This window comes from Vanessa cardui, chromosome 1, assembly GCF_905220365.1.
Source record: "Vanessa cardui chromosome 1, ilVanCard2.1, whole genome shotgun sequence".
NCBI classification, from domain to species: Eukaryota; Metazoa; Arthropoda; class Insecta; order Lepidoptera; family Nymphalidae; genus Vanessa; species Vanessa cardui.
This window is the reverse complement of record NC_061123.1, coordinates 11,754,255-11,765,445: the sequence shown is the minus strand read 5'-3', so window position 1 is coordinate 11,765,445 and position 11,191 is coordinate 11,754,255. Positions and strand designations below refer to the sequence as shown.

The 11,191-nt window shown below is 36.6% G+C and overlaps 1 protein-coding gene across 1 annotated transcript; it reads left to right on the top strand.

The window, feature by feature from the left end:
* The first annotated feature begins 5,402 nt into the window (after nt 1-5,402).
* LOC124534282 (pancreatic triacylglycerol lipase-like) lies at nt 5,403-8,472 on the top strand. Its single transcript, XM_047110037.1, has 4 exons — nt 5,403-5,611; nt 6,358-6,752; nt 7,382-7,715; nt 8,375-8,472. The coding sequence occupies exons 1-4, from the start codon at nt 5,499-5,501 to the stop codon at nt 8,418-8,420; spliced, it is 888 nt and encodes a 295-aa protein (XP_046965993.1). The 5' UTR covers nt 5,403-5,498; the 3' UTR covers nt 8,421-8,472.
* The last annotated feature ends 2,719 nt before the right edge of the window (nt 8,473-11,191 follow it).

Below are 11,191 nucleotides of genomic sequence, written 5' to 3'. Positions count from 1 at the left end.
TTTCATGTTGATATAGAACTAGCCGTAGTCCAAACGATGTTACGCTGTTTTGAACCAAATTACCATAATATGTAAGTTTAATTTTATATGCAGCTGTCAGTTTAGCGCTTTTGTTTCAAAAAGTACTAAGAGTTTACGACTTGATAAAGGAATGAATTTGAAAACTGACGAAGGTTTTCTTACTCTGACTGTACTCAGGGTATATTAAAAATAATTGATAATTTTGAATTTCGTCGTATCTAAAAAAGAAAATAAAATTGTATTAAATTTTATCGTGGTACTCCTTTGAACTATGTGATTACATGATAATAATAACATATAAAATTTGGTCATCACATTAAATAATATATGTAATAATAATATATCTTATGCTAATAATATATATCGTTCTAATGTTACAACAATACGACAAAATGCATTCAAAAGCCACAGAATATATATGTACATTGTTTTCAATTTATAATTTACAAAATTTTTCTATGACATAGGTGGCAAACGAGCAGGAGGCTCACCTGATGCGAAGTGACTACCACCGCCCATTGACATCTGCAACACCAGGGGGATTGCAGGTGCGTTGCCGGATTCTAAGAAAGGAGTACGCTCTTTTCTTGAAGGTTCCCATATCATATCGGTTCGAAAAAACCGCCGGCGGAAACTGGTTCCACAAAGTGGTTGTGCGAGGTATAAAATGTCTAAGAAATTGCACTGTTGTGGATTTTCGGATATCAAGGTACTCTAACAGTATTGATGATTTTATCATATAATTCCGTCCGTTAGGTAATATCATATATATTACCTAACGGACTGGACTGACTAATTACGTCAAAGCCTAAGTAGACTTTGACTATAGCAATCTGATAAAATCTCTTCTGGACAACCTTTGTCACAAATACTATAAAAATCTAAAGTACAAATTTATATGATAAGGAAATAAATAATCAATCAAATAAGATAATAAAGAATATACATTGAATGATAATAATTATATCAATAAAAGAAAAATTAAAAATTTTAAAAAGCCCCCGACTAAAAAAATAAATTCTTAACGCCAACAAATAATATTTTAACAGGTTCATTGTAGAGCGAGGTCTAATAAGCCTCGTGTGCTTAATTTATAAGCTCTTGCTGTACAACTAAAAAACACAGACTTCTCTGTCGTTCATAGGCCGTAACGTCTATTTTGGATATATTGTAGTGATAAATATATTTATATGGTGCCTATTAAAAAAAGAATGAATGAATTCTCTATGACAAAAAAAAAAACTAAACGCAAAATCGGTTCCGTTTGGGAGCTAAGTGAGTTCATGTATGTGTAACATGAACATATAACCATTTAAACTATTTAACTATATGACTTGATACAAAAACTACTAAAACCGAACCTATCTAGAAATTTCTTATCAAAAAACTAATTCATACATGGCGCTATTTTGTAAAAACGCATACCACTTTTCCTCCACATGAGGTGGGGGATGGGGTGCATACCTGCTAAAAAAGCCACTCCGTCTTTTTAGAGGATCTCACGAGATCGTTTGTGCATACTACCGTGACGTCCTGACGGTCGGCTCACCTCTGCGGGGTTCCACTTTCTTGGTGGTTGGGCTTTGTGCAAGCCCGTCTGGGTAGGTACCACCCACTCACCAGTCATTCTACCGCCAAATAATAGTACTCAGTATTGTTGTGTTCCGGTTTGAAGGGTGAGTGAGCCAGTGTAACTACAGGCACAAGGGACATAACATCTTAGTTCCCAAGGCTGGTGGCACATTGACAATGTAAGGAATAGTTAATATTTCTTACAGCGTCATCGTCTATGGGTGATGGTGACCACTTACCATCAGGTGGCCCATATGCTCGTCCGCCAACCTATACCATAAAAAAGGGAGTTCTCATTGTACAGAAACCCTTAACCCCGGGACACTTATGGCGGGAGGAGAAGACGTCCATAGCGAAGACCCCTTCTTCTGGTCTTCTTCGGCGAAGCGGGTCAGCAGCACTGTTCCCACGGTCCCGTAAGATAAGAGCCTTGATACGAGCATTAAGGGAGTCCATCCAAATAGGTGTATTTTCCGTCCAAGTATAGAATCAGCAAACAAATCCCATGCCATTGCATCGAGGAGTGAGACAAGGGGACGTTATTTCCCCCAAATTGTTCACTAATGCAATGGAGGATATGTTCAAGACACTGAACTGGAAAGTACGTGGCATCAACATCAATGTCGAATACATCTCTCACTTGAGATTTGCAGACGACATCGTCATTATGGCAGAAACGCTGACCTACAACAGATGCTGAACGATCTGGCTGATTCTTCTGTGCGCATCGGCCTACGGATGAACTTGGATGAATGAAAACCAAGTCATGTTCAATGAACATGTTTTACCGGAACCGATTGCAATACATGGTACCGTCCTCGAAGTTGTTCAAAAATATGTCTACCTTGGGCAGACTTTGCGATTAGGTAGAAACAATCTTGTAGGACGTCCTCGGGCACGGTGGAGTTACGACTTACGCAAGACGGCTGGCAGGAGCTGGATGCGAGTAGCCCAAGAACGATCTGAGTGACGTGCAATTGGAGAGGCCTATGTCCAGCAGTGGACGGAAATGGGCTGATGGAATGGATTCGATTTATTGATTTACAATAAATAAAAAGATACCAAATACCAACCAGTCGAGATGGCCCAGTGGTTAGAACGCGTGCATCTTAACCGATGATTGCGGGTTCAAACCCAGGCAAGCACTGTTGATTCATGTGCTTAATTTGTCTTCATAATTCAACTCGTGCTCAGCGGTGAAGGATAACATCGTGAGGAAACCTGCATGTGACAAATTTTATAGAAATTCTGCCACATGTGTATTTCACCAACCCGCATTGGAACAGCGTGGTGGAATATGTTCCAAACCTTCTCCTCAAAGGGAGAGGAGGCCTTTAGCCCAGCAGTGGGAATTTACCGGCTGTTGTTGTTGTTGTTGTTGAAATACCAATAATAATAAGGTGTTTAAGATCCTCCTACGTTGGCATTAATGAGCTTCAAGCTGAGTTGGACAAAATGTTGCCCGAAGCTCCATCTACCATCCAGGATGAGGCCCTGATCCCTAATATGTGTCTGCGCCTTAACTACCGTCCCTTGCGGTAGACGCGCCTAGAGAAGACCTCAGCGAGAACCGTGGATTAGGAGGGCCTCCGTTTTAGTTAGAGAAACCTTCATGACCAGCATCTCGATTCGATCCACCGTGAGCCACACTCCGACCTTAGGGCCGCAAGGAGCCAGTCAAAACCAACTTCAGACGCCGGACAAGTCGTCCATCACCCCCTCCCAAAGGATCACCTGATCCTGGAGGTATGCCCCAACGGCCTTCTGAAATAGGAAGGCAACTCGTGATATCGAAGTGCATCCCCTATGGTCTTGAAAGGACGACGGCGAGCTTGAAGCCCAGCGAATATCTGCTGATGTTAAGTAAAAATATAAAATATAAAGCGCCAAAGTGTATAAATGTAAAATATAAAAAAGGCATGGGCAGCTACGAGCCCGAGGATGTCGTAAATTTAATTAAAAAAAAAGAAAGGAAGACTATTAAAGTCGTTCGCCACGTCCGGTGATACCGTTAGGACTACGTTCCCTTGGACTACCGCCTCCAATTTACGGGTCTTCAAGGTGTTTTAGGGCAACGATGGTTGAGTGTCCCGCCCTGTTTCCCGGAAATATCTCCCCGACCAATCGCAGGAGATCTGGCGGTAGTTATTCCGTATCAGGAGCGCCTTGTGTCCGGAGCTTCCTTCGCAAACCACGGTAGGGGTTTGCTCTTTGTTTACTTAACGCCTTTTCCAACTCCTTTTTCAACTAGCGATGTGCGGCCCACAGCTGTACCTCTAAGTTGGCGTTGAGCACGTTGCGACTGCAACAGCGAACCCGTCAAACCGAGCACGGAGGACATAGCTCTGCTATTTCGAGCGGCCACCAATATACCTTACGGCGCGATACCCTTCAAGCTGCCCTATGACAACGCCCTACTACAAGTAACGGATACCTAATCTACCAATTGATAAGAAAGCCTAAAGGGGATTCTCCTAACTTCGACAGTACTGTTATTCATAGGACAACAGACGACGGACTTTTAACTTTACTCAGTGCGATATTTTTCGATGCTTTGAATAATTTATACTACTTAAGGACTTGTGGGAATTATAATAATGACTTGAATTAGGTATGTGATGTATTGCTCAATTTGCCGCCCCCTGGACGTGCCGCCCGAGTGCAGTGCACGCTCTGCACACCCGCTTACGGCGGCCCTGCCTAAGAGATAGACATCCTGGACTTTTCGAAGACCTTTTTTAATAGTGTAGTATATTATTTTGAATATTTTGATCTTATTTTGAATATCTGGCCGGGTTCAGCCAGCGTTTTCTATGTAAGGGCATAACAATGTATCTATTTACGACATCAATTTATAAACCTCTAAAATTATTAGTGTTTCTCACCTATATTGTGCATGTATTACACACATAAACCTTCCCCTTGAATTAATCAGTCTATTGAGAAAAAAATCCGTTGTGTTATTTTAAAGATCTAAGCACACATAGGGACACACAGCGGTAAGCGGCTTTGATTCATACTATTTAACGATTTTATTAAATAAAGAGTCTATCAACTTGTGCACTTATAAGAGATGAAACAGCCAATAACCATTTTTTATAGAATTTGTAACAAATGAAATCTAATAAATATATATTTAAATACTCAAATAACTTAAATATATATCTTTCATTCATTAATGTGGTTTATACTAAATCGGATTTAAATAACGATAATTAACGTTTGTGATAACCGATACAATAAATACGAGGAATTTTCCCAACGAGACACCTCAAGACATGAAGCTCTTAGCGATTCTTCTGGCTTTGATATCATGTTAGTAAACTTATAAATTGTTAAATTAAATTTATTTATTTATACTTAATTTTTATTTGGCTTTGGGTTAGTCTATCTATGAGGCGAGATGGCCCAGTGGTGAGAACGCGTGCATCTCAACTGATGATTGCACAACTGCATATTCATATGCTTAATTTGTGTTTATAATTCATCTCGTTCACAGAGGTGAAGGAAGACATCGTGAGGAAACCTGCATGTGACAAATTTCATAGAAATTTTCCCACACGTGTATTCCACCAACCCACATTGTAACAGCGTGGTGAAATATGTTAAAAACTTTCTCTTCAAAGAGAGAGGAGGCCTTGAGTCCAGCAGTGGAAAATTTACAGGCTGTTGCTATAGGCTATCTAGTGAACCAATCTTATTACGTTTTATTTATTCTACCGTCATACGTATATTATAGGATCATTGCCAATATAACAGTTGAAGATCAATAATAAATAACAAATCTTATGTATCATTGATATAAAATAACAACATGTGTTTTAATAGTGTGTGCTGCAAGCGCCATTCCTTTGGTGCCAGGAGACAACAGCCACTATGTCGAAGGAGTGAGCCGGTACATCTGGATGCCAGATGGCAGTGGCGTCCCACAGCTGGTAGATCTTCAGGCTCGAGCAGATGAACTGGAACTATTGTATGCAAGAAACGGTGCCAACAACCAGTACTGGCTGTTTACCAGGTCAGTTTCCACTAAACGTAACATTATTCAATATAGTATAACTCGTTAAACAAATAAACATATTAATTTTTCAAAAATTACTTGGTGGTAGGGCTTTTTGCAAACTCAGGGTAGATGCCACCCACTTATCAGGCACAGGAGACATTACACCTTAGTTCCCAAGGTTGGAGGTGAATTGATGATGAAATATTTAATATTTCTTACAGCACTGTTGTCTATGGCCATTGATGATCACTTACCATTAGGTGGTAAAAAAAAATCACATAAAAGCACGTTACAAGCTGTAACTTGCAAGTGTCATAGACTCAGTACATATACTGTATAATAAACGGTCACCTATCAATATTTTAATACATTCAAAGTAAAGCAAAGTCAAAAACCTTTATTCAAAATAGAAGTGTTTACACTTACTTATTGACTGTCGAAAATCTACCACTGGTTCGGAATATAATACCTCAGACCTGAGAAGAACCGGCGAAAGAAACTCATTCATTCAAATTATAATGCAATTAATTTAATTAGTTATTAATCGGCTCAAATTGGTTTATGTCTAATTGTTTGTTAAATCTATTTATTAATTTAAAGTAGTGGAATACTTTTGTCACATCCATTTTGTAAAGTGTAGTTGGCTTAAAATCCATTCAAAATTTTTGTGTTTTCTGTTTTCTCTTGCAGAATAACAACCAAATTGCGGAATAAAATGTTATAACTTAATTTTTCAATTTTTGAACATATGTATGTTTCAGACAAAACCCAACAAATCGTCAGGTTTTGGTAAATGGTAACATTAATTCCGTACGTAACTCGAACTACCGAGGTAACAGGCCCACTAAAGTCATTGTCCACGGTTGGAACAACAATGGAAACAGTGAAATGAACCCTTTGATCACCTCCGCCTTCCTGGCTGTTCAAGACGTCAATGTGATCGTAGTGGACTGGCACCGTCTGGCTAACGGGTTATATACAACGGCAGTGCGCGGTGTACCTGATGTTGGCCGTCATCTTGGAAACTTCTTGATCTGGCTCTTCAATAACGCTGGTGGTAACTGGAATCAGCTACACTTGGTTGGCTTCAGTTTGGGTGCTCATATTGTTGGTAATGCTGGACGCACTGTCGGAGGTCGAGCTGCCCGTATCACAGGTGCAATTAACTTATACATAATTATGTTTATAAAGTTCCAGAGTTTTAGGTATATTGTATTTAAATCAAAACTATTTGACGATGGCATTGAATATTATTATTATTAGCTGAGTACCGTAATTTGTATTGATTGAATCAGCAGATCCTGACATTTTTTGTGGATTTTTCCTCCGATAAATTCACATTATGAAAATAGGTAGATATCAAAATAAAGTTTTGAAAGCCTTTATATTTTATTAAGGCTTTCAAATATCATTATTATCATTAAATAAAAAATGACAACTGCGTATGATATTATATATAGCTAGCTTGGTGGTAGGGCTTTGTGGATGCCCGCCTGGGTAGGTACTACCCACTCATCAGATATTCTATCGCTAAACGACAGTACGCAGTATTGTTGTATTCCGGTTTAAAGAGTGAGTGAGCCAGTGTAACTACAGGCACAAGGGACATAGCATCTTAGTTCCCAAGGTTGGTGGCGCATTGACGATGTAAGGAATAGTTAATATTTTTTACAGCGTGATTGTCTATGGGTGAAGGTAACCACTTACTATCAGGTGGCCCATATGCTCGTCCGAAAACCTATTCCATAAAAAAAAAAATTAAACCGATTTTTTTTTTAATTGCAGGTTTGGATCCAGCTGGTCCACAATGGGGTGGTAATTCCAACGCACTCAATCGCAATTCTGGTGTATACGTAGAATCAATCCACACTGACGGTGGTCTTCTGGGTATTTTCGACCCTATCTCAAACGCTGATTTCTACCCCAACGGTGGCAGGAACCCACAGCCCGGTTGCGCAATAAGCACCTGTTCCCACGGCCGTGCCAATCATCTTTTTGCTGCGAGCATAAGATTTAACAACTTTGTTGGAAGACAATGCTCTAATCTTAATCAAGCCCAAAGTAACAATTGCAATGGTAATCAACTACGTATGGGGAATCGTGACTTGGGCAAAAGAGGGTACGTAATATTTTTATATAATGGTAGAAGGAAAATGAGTCTAATCCGTCCCTTGAACCATTTTTACACTATATAGGGATGAGGATGTTTTATATAGAAGTGCAATCAATATTTAATAATGCAATGTCGTAAATTATAATCAAATCTCCTTTCTCTATTATACTTTAATCTCATAACCCCATGATACAGCGATCCGACAGATCCGAAGAGAAACGGGACGGATAACCTTGACTTACTTTATAAATGAATGGACGATATGGCTTGAAGAATAAATGAAATGAAACAAGGTTACTGTGTGAGATTACGTCATACAGAGAATTATGGAAGAAGACATGCTGCTCCTGCCCAAATAAATAATTGGAAAAAGGGCGGAATGATGATGATGAAATTATGACTGTCACATTTTCATACTACTAATTTGAATGACATCATATTTAATTCTCAAATTTCTCAAGTAAACTTAATCAAATACAGCTTAGTTTATACTCTTAATTAATTACATAAATGCTAAATTATTTTCAATATGTAATCTATTAAAATCTGTGATATTTGAATGGCAACTGTTACCATGGCGGTTTTTGAAATCACCATATTGTAGACTTATTTTCGTAGTTTATAGTCTGCAATTTTCGAAATATTTATAATTTATTTTGTTACAGATCAGGCATCTTCGGATTAAGGACTGGAAGCAGGTGGCCTTTTTAAACTGATAACTAAATCGAAACATAAAACTATGTATTAAAGCAATTCATATGTACTATGTTCTTTAATTTATTTTCTTGAAAACTTCAGTATCACATTACCATGAAAAGAACCAACCTTATTTACCTATAGGCGAAAACGAAGTTTAGGATTTTTCAAGCCAGTTAATATGGTCTACCCTAAACATGTTTTTAACAATTAACATTTACAATCTGCTTCCGTCTTTATCATGTTACTGTATAGCTATTTTTAAGCTATATAAATAAAAAAAATAACAAAAAGAAAAACCGAAAATATTTCTAAGTTCTCTTCAAAGCAAAATGAAATGAAAAATATGAGACTCCTTAAAAGTTGATTTACGAGTTTTTTTTAAATAACATTAATAAGTGTAGGCGTCAAAACTACTGGAATTATGGTTTAAGATAGCTGGCTATAACCCATACCTAATATTTAATATTTAATTAAAATCATACCTCATGCCACAAATATTTTTTTTCATTTATTTGTGTTTGAGAAGTGGATAAAATTAACACGGTACTAACACTAATGCGTATAATTTATACTATTCTGAAAAGTTAATAGTGATAAGTATAGAAGGAAATTTTATTTGCAAATGACGTGTTTAATTAATGTGCTTTAAACTTTGATAAGGCGTTGAGTATTTGTTACCTGAAAGTAATAGTCCATACCATAGAGTATAAACGGTTTGCAGATTTTTTTTAAATTAATTATTAATTAATGCTGATAAGTACTTAATCTGAGTATCTAGTATTTTAACATACAATTACGCGGTACTCTCGATCACTCACTCACAGTATCACTCATAGTAACTGTTTTGTTTTCGATTTATTGAGTATTTTTTTTATTTAGCCGTCACAACTTGTAGTCTAACTTTTATATGATACGCAAATTTAAAAAATAATATGGTTATTATCCTAACGTTTAAATATACTGGTAGTCTGATTATTAATAATATGTGAGGTAGTCTGAGTATTAATAATGATAAATATTATGTTGGGATTGGGCTGTCTGGAAAAGATAAGTTATAAGTCTGCCCTTTGTACTACGACAATATTTGTTTATATCTTTATTCTCTCGTGTTTTTTACACAACAACGAGTTCAACATTAACAATAATTGAATCACATTTTTTTAACTTCAATTAGGAAGTAGATTCAAAAAGGAATAACTGCGTAGTCCTCGGTTCTGATCTAGCATTGATAAGAAATAAAAACGAATTGAGAAATTCCCGTTTTGGAATCGATTAAAATGTACTGTCATCAAAAAGGTTTATAACCAAACAATTACTGGTGACAAATACGAGATACTGCGAGCAATAACGAAAATCTCCATGAGCGAGAGAAGTTATGTATTTTATGTCATGATGGCAAATAGTACAGAGGCGCATCGTTATTGGTAGTTTAAGATATATTATTAATTTCTCATTTTTTTTCTCTTCTTCTCTCAATTCTCAAAAGTCAAAACTAACACTTTATCTCTGTCTCTTGTGTTTGTAGTTACACTGGAATATTAGTTCTTCAAACCGTAACCTAACAATACTAAGCATTCCTATATTTTAGTAGAAAAGGTGATAAGGGGGTGCTGAACAAACGTCAAACGGGCTGGCATAAAGCCTCTTAGTACTATGTTGTTTAAATTAACGATGTTTTCCAAATATTCTTTTGTACGATTCAATTTCAAAATTATAAAGTTATAAAACTTTAGCCTTATTGTAATATATTCATTAACAAGAGTTATTGTATGTTTGATGATGCCCTAAAACAAAGTAGAGTTACAAAAATAAATAAGACAAATAATTATACGCTACAAGATTTGTCTACACATAAATATTTTATAATTATTCGCAACTCAAATAACTTAAGAGATTCTCGTATTTATTATTTTTATCACTAGCTGTTAGCCTCGGCTTTGCTTGCATATATTTACAAATTAACTTAAAATATTACGTTTGTGATACGTGTATAAAGAAGCCTTTGTTTACAAAAAAGTAGACTATGTCCTATCTCAGACTCTAGACTATTTGTGTACCAAATTTCATTTAAATCGGTTCAGTACTTTTGGCGTGAAAACGAGACAGACAGACAGACCGAGTTACTTTCACATTTATAATATTACTATGGATAACGATAATAATCAACAATTAGTAGATTTAAAGAAAATTTTATGTAATTAAAAAGATAAACAATATATTGGTTGGTAATCAGATACGAATATTTATAACGAAATTGCATAATACATAAATATTACTGAAATAATCTAATCACACTCGAAATTATTATGAATGCAGTTTATTTTGCTGATGGACATCAAATTATGATAGTATTTAGTAAGAAACGCCTATATTTTCCTAACGAAATATCAGATAAAACGTGCAACCTAAAAGTACATCCACTGATGACCTCCATGGTCGAGTGGTGTGTACACCGGTTTTCATGGATACACCACTCCGAGGTCGCGGGTTCGATTCCAGGCTAAGTCAATGTAGATTATCATTATTTTTCTACGTTGTCTTGGGTCTGGTTGTTTGTGGTACCATTGTTACTTCTGATTTTCTATAACACAAGTGCTTTAGCTACTTACATTGGGATCACAGTAATGTATGTGATGTTGTCTCATATTTATTTAATTATATATAGTCATTGGAAACGTCGACAATTATTAATGATTCCTTGCGTCACCAACCTTAATATAATTATTGTTAATGTATCCCTTGTACTTGTAGTTACAGTGGCTCAATGAACTTTCAAGCAGGAA